This window comes from Copadichromis virginalis, linkage group LG23 (assembly GCF_057382275.1).
Source record: "Copadichromis virginalis isolate Kocher_CV1m ecotype Utaka linkage group LG23, C_Virginalis_male_GT1.1, whole genome shotgun sequence".
Classification (NCBI taxonomy): domain Eukaryota; kingdom Metazoa; phylum Chordata; class Actinopteri; order Cichliformes; family Cichlidae; genus Copadichromis; species Copadichromis virginalis.
The window spans coordinates 28,087,009-28,104,202 of NC_140639.1; the positions used below are offsets into that span (position 1 = coordinate 28,087,009).

At 40.6% G+C, this 17,194-nt stretch overlaps 1 protein-coding gene across 4 annotated transcripts in view; it reads right to left on the reverse strand.

Moving 5' to 3' along the window:
• The window catches only part of LOC146681070 (plakophilin-4-like), a 79,011-nt gene that overhangs the window by 35,193 nt on the left and 26,624 nt on the right, over positions 1-17,194 (reverse strand). For 3 of the 4 annotated variants that reach the window (XM_085448378.1, XM_085448376.1, XM_085448379.1), the window contains exons 3-7: positions 9,422-9,534; positions 7,823-7,857; positions 7,137-7,253; positions 5,183-5,337; positions 2,106-2,607 (exon numbers count right to left, since the gene is read on the reverse strand). In XM_085448378.1, the coding sequence (XP_085304504.1) occupies positions 2,106-2,607; positions 5,183-5,337; positions 7,137-7,253; positions 7,823-7,857; positions 9,422-9,534 (922 nt within the window). The remainder of the gene's footprint in view (positions 1-2,105; positions 2,608-5,182; positions 5,338-7,136; positions 7,254-7,822; positions 7,858-9,421; positions 9,535-17,194) is intronic. The other variant, XM_085448380.1, reaches the window with a different exon arrangement.

The following is a 17,194-nucleotide window of genomic DNA, read 5'->3' on the forward strand; positions in this document are numbered from 1 at the left end:
CATGAGAGAGAAAATGGAAGCCCTGCGATCGTGCGCAGTGTGTTTTTTAAGCATTGGCTCTGTCTCTGGCTTGTTTTCCTTTAACCTGCCGCACATCAATCACAGCCGCCAACAAGATTAAAATTAAAAGACTTCAGAACTACCTGCTACAAGTGAGATCCTTCCCAGACGACATTGCACTCCTTATTTTTCATACTAGCGTGGATCAAATAAAATTTTATCTAACCCAGCAGCATTATCTGCCAGTGCCGGAAGATAATTTGACTGAAGAAAAAACAAAAAAAACAAAACATGAAATGAGCTCCCCAAGCCTGGATAGGAGATAACATCACCTGCCGAGCTTGCACTTTGCCTCAAACTTATTTTGTTCAACGTGAGCTTCGATTAATGATTCTGGACGCTTGACAAAGACGCAGGAAACATCTGCAGAGAGCACAAATGTTGTGTGCTACAATATTAAATCAGCGCTGCTCAGTCAACTTTCCCCAGACCAAGGAAAGGTTATTAAATCAACAGAGGAAATGGTGTCGAGGCTGTGGAGCGTGGCTTTGTTTATTTACAGCGAGGAGAGTGCACAATCAGTCCGCCTCCCGCTGCAGTGCAGCCATTTTCTCAAGGGAAACTTAACGTTTCTCCAGCAGCCCTCCAGGCCAGAGACTGACCTCTCTACCGGCTACATTACTGACTCAAGAGATGGAGGAAAGGAGAAGCTGCGCCTTTCCACTCAGTACGTTTGGAATGCAATATCAGACCGTAGGCTGCAGTGATCCCAGAGGTTTGTTTACACAGTTTCACACCTGAGATTTTTATCAGCCTCTGCAGCTCTGAAAGAGAATCAAGCTATTCATGAACATTTACTGGTTGTGATGGTTTTACTATGTCGAATTTAAGACTACGAATTTAATGCCTTATTTGACCTAGTTTCCCTCTGAGAACTGAAACTGAAAAGAAGGACTTTGATCTAGATCATGCTTTTTAATAATTGGCTTTATTTTAAAACCATATTTCTTTTAGTTGGGATTGGATTTGCTGAAGCATGAAAGAGCCCTTTGTTTCCAAGTTGTTCTGTAAAGTCACACAGACTTAACTGCAAGTGGAGCAGTTATGTTTTACATTATACGCTCTGATTTTTATTGCTTTTTATAATATCTTGATTGTCCTGATTGCCAGGACCTGGGTGAACAAAAAGAAAAAGAATAGAAAGATTTAAAAACCATCCAAAAAGTTAAAACCAAATCAGCAAATAAGCACTGAATCATAGTTAACGCTGTTTAGAAGTCTTTAAATAATGATTTAGCGGGCTTCAATCTGCAGTTTGTGACATAATTAGATAATTACCGGCTGAAATGTTGAAACAGTAGTAGTTATTTCCTTTTTTCAAAACGTCTCTGATTATTTTTCAAGCTGTTATTTTTGTAAAACGGCTAATGGCTACAGGAGGCTAATATGATACATTTATTAGCCTGCTAATTCAAAAACCAGAACTGCTAAGATAACAGTTGTAGTTTTTGCAGAAACAACTACACTGGTAGAAACCTTAAAAAGCTGTTGAATGCAATGTGTACGTCTGCTATAAATATTTCTGATTTTACGGAGCAAATGGAAAATGTAAATAAAGGTAAGAATGGAGCTAATGTTTTAATATATGACTATAAATACTGCTTAGAACAGCTTCAAAAATAGAAAATCTTGTTGCTTTTTGGCAGTTTGAGGTACGTACACTCTAAGAAGGGAAACGAGACAACGTGATGCATCTGGCAGCTCAGGAAACAGACTCTGATGAGTTGATTTAATCCTAGAAATGAGTGGAGACTGCTGTCTGCAGACAGATAACCCTCTGTAACATTATCACCTTTATGTGGATAAAACAAGCAAGATAAAACATGTAATCGCTGAACTTTAGAGTCGATCGTTTTCTCCTGTCTCAAGTCTTAAAGCTAATCTGTGACAACTCGCTGCATCTAAATCTCATCAGGAAAGCTAATAATCTGTTTTTAAGGTGGAGGCACATTAGAAAGACTGTTGACAATCTCATCCTTTTTCTGGGGACTGATTTCCTCAGGTACCGATGAGCATGACCGTTATTAGCTGGGTGTCACACTGACCTATGAGGCTGTCTGGGCGGGGCAGAGCGCTCCTCTGGTACAGGCCGTATGGATCGGTGCCGTACGCCAGCGGCTGGCTCTGCCTGGGGAGGGTGGAGCCGTAGTGCTGCGGCACCGCCGTCATTCCTGAGCGCAGCGGTGACCCCATTGAACCCCTCCCCTCGATCAAGGAAAGGGAGGACCCCAGACGTCCTCCACTTCCTCCTCCTCCTCTTTCGCCTCCTCCTAGTCCAACTCCTCCTACAATTCCACCTGCACCACCCCCTCTACCCTGGGTGCTCTCAGTCGGGGAGGTCGGCGACGGGCAGGAAGGCGGCATGGTAGTGCCTTGGAAAACAGCGGCCAGCGGTTTGGGCTCAGACAGGATGGGCGAGTCATACGTGCTGCCTTGGGATGTTCGCAGGGAGATGCGGGAAGGTGAGACTGTGCCGGCGGTGCCGCAGCCAGGAGACTGGCTCCTGGAGGGGAGGGAGGCCATCCTCCGTAACACCCGGCTGGAGGCCTGGGAAACCAAGAGGAGAAGAAATATTACAGTTTACCCTTCCAGAGAGTAGAGTGTGACATTTTATTCATCTGATAATGAGGCATGAATTTTTATTACACCTTCCTAAAGTGCCCTTTGCATCTCACAGGTCATTACGTTTGTGCAAAAACCATTAAATTGCCCTTATGTGCTGTTTAAAATGTGCATCATGTTCAGTGATGTGCTTGGAAGGGTGCAGAGAAACGAAACAATTAAAAACACTGAAAATCCGTATTCTTATTTTGGATAATTGAAATTAAATAAATATTCCAGTAGTCCTGCCTGCCTGCATCATTATTAAATGACATTTAATGGCATTTTATTCATTTCTAATTAACATTCACTTGATTCTTTGCTCCTCTGTGACTAAAAATGTCAAGTATAATACCCGTAACAGTGTTGACAATTAATCACTTCAGCATTTTGGTTTCCTAAATAAATACCTGACAAATGAACATTAAATTCTGCACACTGCGCCTCTCCCATTTGCAAATATACTCGCCAATTAGGAGTAATGCCACACTCTCAGACAGCGCACTTCATCACGTCTGATGAAGAGCATCGTTATCTTTTCCATTTGTCCAAGAAGCTGAACGTGCTTGCCTCTGGGAAAACGTCCTAATTCATTACACTTCAGACTGAGCGTCACTTTTTAGGGAAGACTTGACAGAATTTTCCTGATTTATGGTGTCAAACATTTTCCCTTTTTTCTTCTTCTCCTCATTTATGAAATATAGAATGTCTCCTAATTACAGACTCAGCCAACTGGATGCCGATCTGTGCCGCCTTAATCCATCGCAGCCTCGAACGCCTCGAAGGGAAATTAAGAGCGGAGACATGTAAGCCCATCCAGTGAGGCTGCTGGGTTTGGAATAAATCAGGAGAAAATTCAAACAGGCTCACCATTATCTGTCATTCCTACTTTCATTCTAAGTGCGTATAATTATTAGCCACAAAGAAAGGAGCTGATAATGTTTGAGCCTGAGACATTTCAAGGTAGAAGTGGTTTTGATTTGAAGGGTTTAGCTGATGTTCTTCGTCGCTCATGACAGTAATTACCGAGCCTCAACCAGCTGTCATTACTTTAAGAAAGAATATTATTGCTTAGAGCAAAGACATACATATTTTTCGGGTGGCAACGCTCTGAAAACCAATCAAATGTGGGAAACCTGAATATGATTTCTCCTCATGAGGTTCAATTACCTGCGCCGGAGCTTTGATCGTGTTACTCGATGATTCGCTAGCAGCTGGAATTCACCGTGTTATCGCCAACTTAGCGACTTTATCGCTATATTTAGCGAGTTTTCAGACCCCCTTAGCGACTTTTTTTTCTAAAAAGCGACTAGCGACAAATCTGGCGACTTTTTCTGGTATTACTGGAGACTTATTTATGACGACTTTTTGACGTGAAAACACGTATCGCTCTTACTCTCAACAGGCAGCGGTGCTGCCTTGGGCACCTTGCCCGTACCAAAGCGCTCACAGGCAGAGGATAGTCCTCCCCCAGCTGCTATCAGGGCAGGAGACGTTCACACCTGTGCGTCCAAACGGCAAATGAATCGCGCATGAGCGAAGCCGCTGCTCCCGCACTGACTGTAACGCAGTCAGTTCTTTTATTGTTATGCTGTTTTGTGAATCACAAGGTTTAAAACTACTTATAAACACACACAGAGTAATTCCACCAGAGTGCCAGTTTCGAGTCACTTTTGCCGGTCCAAGCCCGGGTAAAGGAGCAGGGTTGGAATTGTGACATTAAAAAGCAATAATTGCTAAAAGAAATTTAATTTGTAGTTCTAAATAAATTTAACTGCATTTAGGACGTTTTTTTACTCACTTTATGTCTCTTCCACGATGTTATTTCTCTCTCCAACAACGCAGGTTACAATTACATTAGCATGACCAATTGTGCAAATTAGGCGATGACGTCATTTGGCGACTTCTAGCGACTTTTAGGACAACCAATAGCGATTTTCCTTACTGAGGAGTTGGCAACACTGGTTGTCCTAATTTGCTTTAGTACCAACGTCCAGTGTACAACTATAGTTAATGTTGCCTTTAATGAGTTCCCTGTGCTGAGTTCATTGGTACGCTACTGCAGCGAGAGAAAATGTCTCTCCTGCTTTGCATCTGCGATCTAACATAGATATTTTTGCACTTTTATAACTGTGGCTACATTTCTCTATGAGTGTAAAAATCATAGCTGTGACTATGCATACCGATTCATGGGTGTGGTTGAAAGTAGCTCGTTAATTAAATGTGTCACATAGCCTGTAAAGGTGGCACATACATTTTGTAATCATACAGGACTGACTCTGGTAGTACCCTTTATGAACTGGCAAAGCACTAACATTTATGTTCTCCACAGTAAGGGATGGATCTAAAATATTGGTTTAAGACATTTTTACACATTTGTATTTGTGGTTTTCACCTTTGTGCTCTTAATCTTACTAAATGTGGCTGAAAAGCTAAGTGGACACAGAGGTAAAATCTTACCCTGAGCTTTTCTTTCTAAGGTTAGTGACTTGTGATGTAACCCTTTGGAGATCAGGCCTACCTGCCCAGAAGCTTGACCCTCTGCTCTTGGGCTTCTGGATATTGATGCTCGGGGCTCCGAACGCACTACGTTCTGGTTGCTGTAGTAACTGACGCTGCTGTCCTGGTAGCCGCTGTCAGAATACGAGGTCATCTGGACCGAGTGACCTCCTGAGCCTGGAAGGAAAGCACAATAAGAGGCCTCAGTGCTTCTTGTGACACATTAAAGCAGGACGTGGTGTGATCAAACCACAGCCACCCCGACATCAGTCACTGCGGTTTACTGCGATTTGCATAGTATCTCACTCGGCTTTCAACTTGTTAAAAAGATATTATGCGTATAAATACATACACGCGGACATCTGCATTAAGCCGTTCCTGGAACAATCTGCTGGCCTACTTTCTCCTGTAGCACCAGGAGGAGGAAGCGTGGGTGATATTTTTACACTTCCAGTGCACTCCAGCTGTATGCAATATAAATAAGACCAAAGGCAAGTTTGTTTTAAACATTACAAATCGCTACTCAGATGTTACATATTTACTAATGGTACCGATAATAAATGTGGAGGGAGAAGGAGGCCGAGTCTTTTTCTGCGTCGTGCTTTAAAAACATGAATAAAACCAGCAAGTGTTCTGCACATATAAGAATTCACAGCTGCACCCACTGCTTCGCTTTGCTGGCCGTCCAACTTTTTTGTGGTTTAACACAAGCTTCTGAGGTAGCTTGATGGACCAAAGTGTCAAACACTCCAGTGAAGATGCCTAATGTCCAACCGCTGTTGGACATTAGGCAGGCTGTGGCTGTAATGCAAAGCTCCCACGAGTGAATACGTGGGAAACATTTCCGCCAAACATGGCAGACTATAAAAAATAAAACTCAGACAGCAGAGCGGAGGCGGATATCAGGTTCTGGGTATTTTAGACTCATCTGAAACAGTGTGGGGCCTTTGGCATCTCTTAAATGTGATCAGATTGTCCAGTGTGGGTTCAGAATTGTGGACTTATATTCACTGGTTGGTAAAATACTGCTGTGAAGCCTCGGGCTGAGCTTTGGCTCCCTCAGCATCTGGTGTTTAGACTTGATGAGAGAGGGGTGGATCTGACTGTGAAGCTCAAGGATGCTACATGCTTGTATGGTAGACATTCCTTAAAACTTAGTACTGTAAAAAAGCCTTGAGCCACCCCTCATTTCTTGTCATTTCTTCAAGTAGTCTTCAGGAATATTTCTCCAGGCTTCTTGAAGGACATCCAAAGCTCTTCTTTGGATGTTTTGTTCTGTTCTCTGTCCACATGATCCCACACTGCTTCAATAATGTTGAGGTCCAGGCTCTGGGAGGCCAATCCATGACTGATAGTGTTGCATTTTGTGTTACTGCATTGGCAGTGTGTTTGGGCTCATCAACATCCAAAAATAAAGATGGTACCCATCAGATCCTTTTCAGATGATATTGCATGCTGGATGAAATCCCGTTGTTTTGCAGCCACAGGAAAGTGTATCCCGCAGTGACAGAGCAGACCATGAACTCCTTTGTATACCAAAGTATTCTAGAGGCCATCTGTCCAACAGCTAAAGCTTGGCTTAAACTGGGTCGTGCAACAGCACAATCACCCCAAACATATCAGCAAATCTACAACAGAATGATTGAAAGAGAAAAGAACGAAGGTGTTGCGATGACCGAATTTGGACAAAAATTCCTCCACAAGAATATGAGAGATATATTCAAGTTACTGCTGCTAAAGGTGGTTCGATAAGCTATTGAATCAAGGGGTGATGTTGTTAATATAAATCATTTTAGGACCAGAAGATTTTGCTTTGTCCCAGTATGTAAGATTACAAGAGGGTGTACTTATTTTGCTGCATGGCTGCAGAGTAAACTAAAAATGCTGGTGTTTTCCAGAATCTGCACTCAACATCATGAACTTTAGTCCCTTCCTAAAGCATCGTTTAAACCGTGTGCTGAGTATATTTAACAGACCCTCACTGCCATGTAGGGATGCTCGGTCCGGCTCCGGCAGGAAGAGTCCCTCCTCTGCTTCCAGGTGACGACCAGGACATCCAGACCCCTCTGTGGCTCCGCCCTGAGACTCTCCGCCTGTTGTACGATTAAAAACATGCAAAGACTCTAGCATTAATGCACGTACTTCACACACATAGATTCACACGCATTGAAAAACACAGGTATGGCAAATCAACAGCATCATCTCTGCATCAGTTCTTTTTATACCACTTCTTTTATTTCAGGGGAAAGATGACAGTGAAGAATGGGATGGAAATCTGAGGAAAGGGATCTGTGACAGAATAGTAAATGGACCCAATTCAAAGCTTTTATACATACAGTATATATACTGGCAGAAACATTGCTTTGCTTTGCTTGACCGGCTGGTGCTGCATTCTGGCAATGTTCAGCCTTTTGGAGGCTATTATAGCTTTCTCATGTTAAAAAACAAAGTTCTTTCAGCGGCCTAATCATATACACTTCATCCTATCTGAAACTACAGCATTTACCATTTAAATGAAAGTACCGCAGGCATGGAATAAAACTCCACTGAGCATCACTGAAGCTTTTTGCCTTCATGTAGCCTTCATGCCAACACTTTATATTACCATTTTGTATCTTTTATTTATTACATAATGTTAAATGTTAAACAAAAGAAGTCATACCTGCGGATCTCCATGCAAACGACTTCTCGGATGAGCTTCGGCAGCAGAGCAGATGAGGAAATGGAGGAGGCGAGAGAGCAGAGAGAGAGGTAAATCAAATTAGAGTCACTGTCTACGTCCGATCAGACCAGGAAGAAGAAGGAAGACGGTAGAGAAGATATAAGAAGATAAACTGGATAGGGAACCATCTCGTGAAAAAAAAAAAGCATCCAATACACAAGAACAATGAAGAAAGTAACGCTGTGTGAGTTCAAGTCACTTTTTACACAGACTGACTGAAGTCTGAGGAAACACCTGCAGCTGAAAACAAATCATTTATACTGAAATGAACACCGAAAACCCCCCATACAAATACAACTACCTCTAAGAATATGACCAAAGTCAAAGCTCTGTTTAGGTCACTAGATATTGTAATGCTTATTGTCTTATGATTTGTGGACCAATGTTACAACTTGAAGCATCTTTTAAGGGTCAAAATTACAGACATCATGCATAAAGTGTCAAGTTTTCTTTAATATTTCAGCAGTTTTGTGGATTTCAAGGTTTCTGTTTGTGCTCAGAGTGATGTATGCTGGCTGTGACACCACAAAGTGACTGTCAGCTGGCTGAACATCACTCCTCATGAAGACAGATTTCACCATTATGTGGTTTGACAGAGCTTTCTGGAGCTGGGTGTGATTTACAGCCAGCTGGAATCCATATAACAACAACAACAAATATAGGTGCATTATTAGGGCTGTTTTGCTACAGATACGAAAATTAAATGAAAAAAAAAATACTTTCAAGGGGCCAGAGTTCCTTGTAAGTATGCTAAATTAAAGTTGAGCAATAATTCTAGACTTACTAAAGTTCTTTCACACTGTTTCTTTGGACATTGGCTGCTTTTACACTCATTTTCAGTCCAGTCCTAATACCTGAGCCTTTTTTATTTGTTTGTATATTGCACAAAATCACATCATTTGTTTTGTTTTCTTTATTTGAATCTATGAAGAATGCCAAAGATAACAAAGCTGAGAGAAATAAAATAGAAACCAATAGATGCAAAAATAGGTGATTCACAAAAAGCTATTACCTGAAAACTTGCATATCTCAGCGTGCTCTGCAGTTTGTCCTTTAGGGAACTGGACAAGTGGAGGGCAAAAGAAGTGTTTCTTTTCTAACAAAAGATCGAGAAATGAGGGTGGCTCAGGACTTTTTTCACAGTACTGCACTGTATTTATTAATGCTAACATCCTTCTTCTTCTTACCCATTTATACATGCTTACACTGAAGAAACTAGGGTCCAACAAAAAATATGTCCTTGCATGTCCTTGAGTAACATCCAAAGAAAAACTCAAGGATACACTGCACATAGATGTACCACGTTTGTCAGTTAATGGGTCTTTGGTAATAATTTTCTTGGCACACAAATACTAAAATAATTTGAATGAAAATGGTCAGATACAAGTAAGGGCTGAATAGGGTGAAAAAGCAGCCAATGTCGAAAGGAAAACTCAAACGATAAGAGGTGGTCATGTGTATTTTTGTCATGAGATACTGTGTGTTTTTAATTGCAAAAATCTTCCAAATACTTGATGTGATCACTTTAGTCAAATCTACCTGCTGCTGTCTCCTTCTGGTGACTCGGCTCCCAGCATGCACCTCTCCAGCTGGCTAGCCACGATCTGCCGCTCCTCCTCCAGCTCCCGAGTCAGCCGCTCGAACTGGAGCTCCTGGGGCAAGACATTAACAGCAGTGATTATAACCCAACATCCACCATGACGCGGTGATTTAAGCCTCTTCTTTAAGACCTATTTGGTGCCAGTTAGAATTAAGTGTAAAACCCATTTTGTATTCAGCCTGCGCGGCTTGACTGATTTCTCACCGTCTGTGAGCTCGCTGAGAGGCTGTTAAAGGGGGGATTCAAGATTTTAAACACTAAGAGTGTGTCTGGCACCTTTTAACAGCATTTGGTTCAGATAATGTAATTACACACATTTTTGAAACTTTTGGTACAAAGCACAGAGGTTTAAGCACAGAATGATAAAATGTAGACTTCATGGTAAACATTCACCACAGAGGGTGAAACCAGATGTTTCCTTTTTCTTTTATCATGAGTATTCTGGGCACAGCCTTTAATTCCACATTACTAATAGATACAGTGACACAGCACTATATCTGTAAATCTGGGGGGTTTAAGCCCTTAGAGTGAATTGCTCAAGGTGGTGGCTGACCTTTCTTATTGTTCATTCCACTTATTGTTGTGATAAACAGAATAGTGTGTGAAATCTATTGAGCTGTAAATGCAGTTTACTTTCGAAGAAGATGAAGAAAACCAGAAATTATTCACAATTTAGTAGCTGGAAACAAACTTTGTGGCATTTAAACTTTAAAAATTAGCCTGCAAGCATTTTGCAAAGTCCTCACTGACATAATATACACAATATTGTAAAGGATTTTGAAAGAATTTCACAGGTGCGCGCAATTGAGAGTGTTTGATTGCCAAATTTAAATCAGTTCACCCAAGTCTGAGCAAACATTCGTGTCGTATTTTATGCCAAAGTCGCGGAGGCCTGGAGACAAATTGCCAACTCCCCGCCTCCACAAAAATAAAATAGATTTTCACTCCCAGTAAACGTAAAGCAATAATTTTGAGTAAACTGCAACTGAAATATGTAAAAATTTAAAGGTTAATTCATTCAAATACTTATGCTTGGCATAAACTGGATGCAAACCCATCAGGTGGATTTCATTTGACCAGATTTCATTACATTTAACATTTTATACCGTTTCATGGAAAGTTAATTAAGTGATTTAAAGTCAACATTCTGGGCAGAAACTATCTTTTTGATTGTGGCAAACACTGTTTGCAAAGGAAAACTGTGTATTTCCCAACAGGTTGGAGCGTGGTTGCTGGAGGTGGGGGTCCCGAGCCAGTCTACTCCTAGTGTCCTAATGTGCTCCTAAAATCTTTGCCAAATCAAACACTGGGATTATCAAGAACAGGGGTGATTTGTGACAGATGTAAAGAAACAAAAGTGAAAGGGAAAGTTTACCAGATGCTAGTGAGAGCTGGTATGTTTTATGGTTTGTAGACAGTGGAAGTGACCAGAACTGACAGGATTAGAAATGACTTAATCAGAGGTCGAGCTGAGGTCGAGCAGTCTGGAGACAAAGTTAGAGGGACAAGGCTGAGATACTTTGCACGTGTGCAGAGGAGGGGAAAGTGGATATATTGGATAAAGGATGTTGAAGACAGAGCTGCCAGGCAGGAGGAAAAGAGGAGAGTGATGGATGTGAAGAAGACATGCAGAGGGTTGGTGTGACAGAGGAGGATGGTAGGGACAGGGGGAGATGGAGGCAGATGATTTGCTGTGCAGACTCCTAAAAGGAGCGAGAAGAAGAAAAAGAAGAAATCTGCACTGTAAACCTAATGGTTAAACATGCTGTTGCATAACGAATTTCGGTGTTTTGCACCTTTAATATTCATTATGATGTACAACAAAAGTACAGATGACAGTCACTGTTACAAAACTACAACAATTTAAAGTATTTAGTAAAGTGTAATGTGTATAAAATACCTTAGAAGGAAGCACAGAAAGCAACTTTTTCTTTTACCGGTTTGAGCTTCACAAAATGAGTGTCATTTAATTCAATTATATTTCACAGAAGACAGACATTTCTACAGCTAATATCTACCAAACTAGGCAAATCTCATCAAAACAGTCTAGATAGTTAAACATCATTAAAATATGAAAACTGGATTTTCCAGCCTCGCTCCTCAGGCTGCACCACCTGCTAAACAGGGGATGAATAATCATGTGTATTGTAGGTTAATGGGGCTCACATGCGGCCACATGTCCTCTAGTTTCCCCTAAAAACCCATCCAGTTTGTGACTATGGAGCAGTAAAATAACTCTTTTAACTAAAATTAGGGATTTGCATGATTGCAAAATGAAATTAAACACAGAAAACTGATGTTGAGTTCAAAATGTCCACAAGATTTTGTCAGCAGATCGTGTTTTGGAGAATTTTGACTATTGAAACACCAAAGCATTTAAATATACCCTGTTCACTGCCATCCCCAATAGATGGTTGGGTTCCAATACCTTGCTCAAGTTTATGAAATTGGAGCAGATGTTTATGGACTTTGACTGAATAGCAGGTATTGTTGGCACTAGCTTATTTGTATTCTGTAAAATAATACAGAAGCTTCCCAGTTGCTCCATAAATCATCCAGGAACCACAGCTGGTGTCATCACGGAGGTCCACTGGAGAATTAGCTGTCTGCAAATAATGTCTAAATATAAAACTGGCCTGCTGGAAAAATACACCTTCACAGGGAAACGTCACTGTGATTCATCCATCCATTCGCTTCCGCTTATCCTTTTTCAGGGTCGTGGGCAGTGTTGGTCAAGTTACTTTAACTAATTACTGATTACTTCCCCCAAAAGTAATCCCGTTACTTTACTGATTACTTATTTTCAAAAGTAATTAATTACTTAGTTACTTAGTTACTTTTTAAAAACACGATTTACAACCTGAATAGGTGATAAAGCGATAGATCTTTCAGCCCAATTCTACTTTTTCTGCACAATCCATCATACAAAATGTAATGAAATGGAAAAGTCCTTTTTTAAAACTTGTTTTATTAGTTTTAATCTTTTAACTTTATGCATCAAGCAAACATTTAATTATATGCAACATTCTCTGACTGGAAGAAATTTGTTTTAAACCTATTTAAACCTATTTTCTGCACATTCCAGCACATAAAATATATATATATTTTTGTGTTTACACTCACTCTTTCAAATAGATGCAAGTAAAACACAGCAGAAAATAAATAAAGTCAAAGACTAGCGGTCCTGTTGCTCTATTTTCACCTGTAAAGCAGGAGTTGGGTAGGCGGAGGTTTACCCTGGTGCATGTGTTACGCAGCGGTCAGTGAAAGAATCCGCGAGTTTCTCTGTGAGTTTCCCATTACGTCGTAGCTACTCGGTGTTTGCTTGGAAGTTTAGGGGTTTTTTGCTGTAAAAAGAAGTTTTCTTCCCACGCACAATGCTAATGGACGCTAATGTTTTTGTCACTTTTGGAATCAAACTTAAAGTAAGGTCAGTACTTCCACACTTTAAACGCTGCACGCTCATACTCTCTCCCGCAGGCGATCCATTGTTGATCTGCACACAGCTCTTGTCATGAACATCGCACTTGCTTACGTCACTGTCATGAGACATTCTCGCAAAAAAATCACGGTTTTAGTAATGCAGTAACGCAGCGTTCCTACGGGAAAGTAACGGTAATCTAATTACCGTTTTTGCAATAGTAATCCCTTACTTTACTCGTTACTTGAAAAAAGTAATCGGATTACAGTCTCTGGTCGTGGGGGGCGCTGGAACCTATCCCAGCTGTCATAGGGCGAAAGGTGGGGTACACCCTGGACAGGTCGTCAGTCTGTCGCAGGGCTAACACACAGAGACAGACAACCATTCGCACTCACATTCACTCCTAGTGGCAACTTTGGATTATCCAATTAACCTATCCCCACAAGCTGCATGTCTTACCTCTCTCCTCCTCCTCTTACCTCATGTTATGTATTTTCGTTGTTTTTTTTCCTATCAGCCTACCTTTCTGACGTGTCTCCCCAATGTGATGTTTGTGTTAAGTTGGTCAGAAGGTTCCTTTGTAAGTGCACATGCGCAATTAGCGTGCTGCCTGCTGTAACCCTAATTTCCTTCGGGATTAATAAAGTATTCTGATTCTGATTCTGATGTCTTTGGACAGTGGGAGGAAGCCGGAGTACCCGGAGAGAACCCACGCAAACACGGGGAGAACATGCAAACTCCACACAGAAAGACCCCGGCCTGATGTTGGAATTGAACTCAATTGCAGCAACAGTGCTAACCACCGTGCCACCGTGCTGCCCCTGTGATTCAGGACTTCATTAATCCAATAAATTTTCAGAGGCACCAAAAGAGCTGATAGCTGCAGCTCATTATGACACCTGTGGTTTGGGTAAAAAAAACCTCACTGTATCTCATTCAAATGCTTTACTCAGGTAAAGGACCTCAGCATGCCTGTAAGTAAAGTAAAAGTACTCATTATCTTCTGGATAAATCAAATTTTATTGAATTTTTAAGAAGTTTCGTTACAGTGGCATGTTTGTTTTCTAAGGCTACGTTCACACTGCAGGTCTTAATGCTCAATTCCGATTTTTTGATCAAATCCGATTTTTTTGTCTGCTTATTCACACTACAAATAAAATGCGACAGCAAACGCGCTCTAGTGTGAACGCTCAAAGCGGCCCGCATGCGCAAAACAAGACGTCACACACAACGCGCTCTGTATAGACCCAGAGCAAACAGTATTGTTTGACTGATGGCCCTTAATATAAAGACTTCAGACTTGACGTTTCCCAATTTTTGCTTTAAGTTATTTTGTTATTTACATAATACTGTAGATAACCTAATAATTATCCTTATTGCTGTTTTAGAGGAGCGGTGCTTCAAAGGATAGCTGCAGATTTCTGACAGAATCTGCAGGTTATACAGTACAAATAAAATGTTCACGTTTCTCCAACGTTGTCTTCCCAGCAGTTTCACTGGATGGCCAGGAAGCGTTCACGATGTCTTCTCCGGCACTGATAATTGGCGTCTGTCTTGTGTCAGTGACGTAAAAGACGGATTTAATGCGACATGACCATTCAAACAGCAGTCGCTTTCTAAAACATCAGATATGTATCGGATTCAGTACCACATACGAAAGTGACCCAGGTCGGATTTGAAAATATCGGATTTGTGCTGTTCACACTGTCATACCATGATCGGATATGGGTCGCATAGGGTCAAAAAAATTGGATTTGATGCGCTTTCGCCTGCAGTGTGAACGTAGCCTAAGTGGATCAACAAAGAATAATGGATGACAGATGATAGTTCATATAGACCTTGGGTGATACTGAACTACGACAGACCTATGTGGTCTAATATTTGTTGATATCACATATTAGACCACAGATCATGTCATACAATAAGAGCATAATATGAAATAGTAGGAAATTGATGATATAGACAGAGCCTTGCATTTAAATTCCATCCACAGCAATGACACAAGCCCAGACATGTTTGAGGGGGTGTGTCTGATGACTTGTGCTGTGCAATAGTACAAAGTTGGCATCAATCCGATACCAAGTAAATACAGGGTCAGTATTGTCTGTACCAATAGAACAGTGTGTCATGATTTAATCATCATCTTTAATTTCCTTTCAGCTTTCGTTTATTTAGAAACTGGATTTTTTTGGAGACCTGGAAGGAAAATGTGCTTGTCCCTAAAGCACTTTGGGTCACTTTGTTTAAATGTGCTATAGAGTAGACTAAAATTAAAATAAAATAAAACAGAAAACAGTTCCGACATTTTTCATAGTGCAAGTTTGAGGTATATTTTTCATTTCTAAAAGCATATATATACACTACCAGTCAAAAGTATGGACACACCTTCTCATTTATTGGTTTTTCTTTATTTTCATGACTATTTACGTTGTAGATTCTCACTGAAGGCATCGAAACTTTGTTTACTACGTATTTCCATATGTGTTCATTCATAGTTTTGATGCCTTCAGTGAGAATCTACAACGTAAATAGTCTCCAACAAAACACACTGCTTTACAACATATGCAAGAAAACTATTCTTGCTAAAGGTGGAAACAACAAATGTGTTTTACCACTTGACTCCAAAACAATTGTTGATCCAAAATCTAACAAATGACTCCACCGACCATTGCTGGAGCACTCATTAGCTGTCCTCCATATGACAGGAAGAGCAAACAGTGGATAGAAAACACTCATTTGATTACATGGTGGAAATCAAGGCTTTAATAAAGGTGGTCGTACCAAATACTGACTTTCAACCTGGTTAGAAACTCTGAATCCACATCGTTCAATAAATCACTGCACCCATTTCACATTTTTCTAGCAACTTAGGAGAAATGAGGGATGGCTCAAGAGTTTTGGACATTACTGTATCTACCCATCCTACCAGTACAGTATGGTGAAAGTCCTTCAAATCATAATCCCTCATAAAAAAACAACAAAAAAACAAAAACAAAAGACCCTTAAATCCACACTGGCAGCTCTCCATCTGTTTACATCTCTTAATAAAAGCTTTTTTGTATTTGGGTCAGCGATGACCATGTGATGCACGGAGCCTTAACAGTCTCTTTAGTCAGATGATGTACAGTGATTTAGCTAATGGTCTCCTCATGCTGGTTCTTTTCTTCGGTCTCGTCTGCTGTGGACTGAAAAAGTCTGTGTGTTTATCACAGCTGACTGCAGAAACAAAGCTGGCTGGATTTCAGAGTTAGCATGCTTGCTTCTGTAATCTAAGTAAACTCACAGAAATGAAATCTGTTAAAAGGCATTAATTCAGACAACTTAAAAAGCATTCCAGGCGATTTTAGACAGGGGACTGTTTCGCTTGGGGAACATAATAATTCAGTAATTCCCACAAGGAAATAGGCTACATGGCTAATTCTGCAGCAGTAATAAGTGTTGGTTTTTCTGCTGTATTCCCTTCCAAGCTAATTGAGTAGATGTTTGTAGGCTTGTGGGGCTAATGCAGCTCAGAGCTTGCTGCTACAAACTATTACAAAATGTTAATAATAATGATAAATCATGCAAACATGAAAAATGGTCTTTTGGTTTAAATCCAGCCACGCAGAGCTTATTTCAATACATTTGTTTTTAAAGAACTGTCATGTCAGTACAAGAGGTTTATCACAAGTTGGTATGATGGTGCTCCAAGGTGAGTCATGCAGGAAATTTGAATGAAAAATAAAAAATAAAAGCGGGTGAGAAACTAAAAATATCCTACAAAGCTCACACAATAACGGTAAAACAATGCAATACAATCAAACAAAAGTAAATGCAAATTAGTGATTTGCAAAAGTCGAGAAAAACCTACAGAGGTTTATAAAGAAAAGTAACACGTTTCAGATTAAGAGGAAGGTAATGACAACAGCAAAAGAGAAGCTCAAATATAATAGATGTGTGTCATTCAGACACGGTGCCTTAAGGGGACCTGCTGTGCTCATTTCCAGCTCTACAGCACGCTGTACGTCTCCGGGTTCTGCCCGTGACTGAAGCAAGTCTTTTTTACCTCCTGTCTCTTTAAGGCACCAGCACACACCCAGCAAACTGTAAATGGTACATGAGGACTGACATGATACTGGCAGCAACAAAGATTTCAGCAGGACAGCTTAGCTCAGTAAATATTGGGCTCATAAGCTGCTTATTACATCACATAATGGAGGATTTAATCATACACTCATAATATCCTTTAAACAGTATCTATATAGTTCTCTCTCCTGTATATAGGAACAGGAGAGGGAAATATGATAAAGGT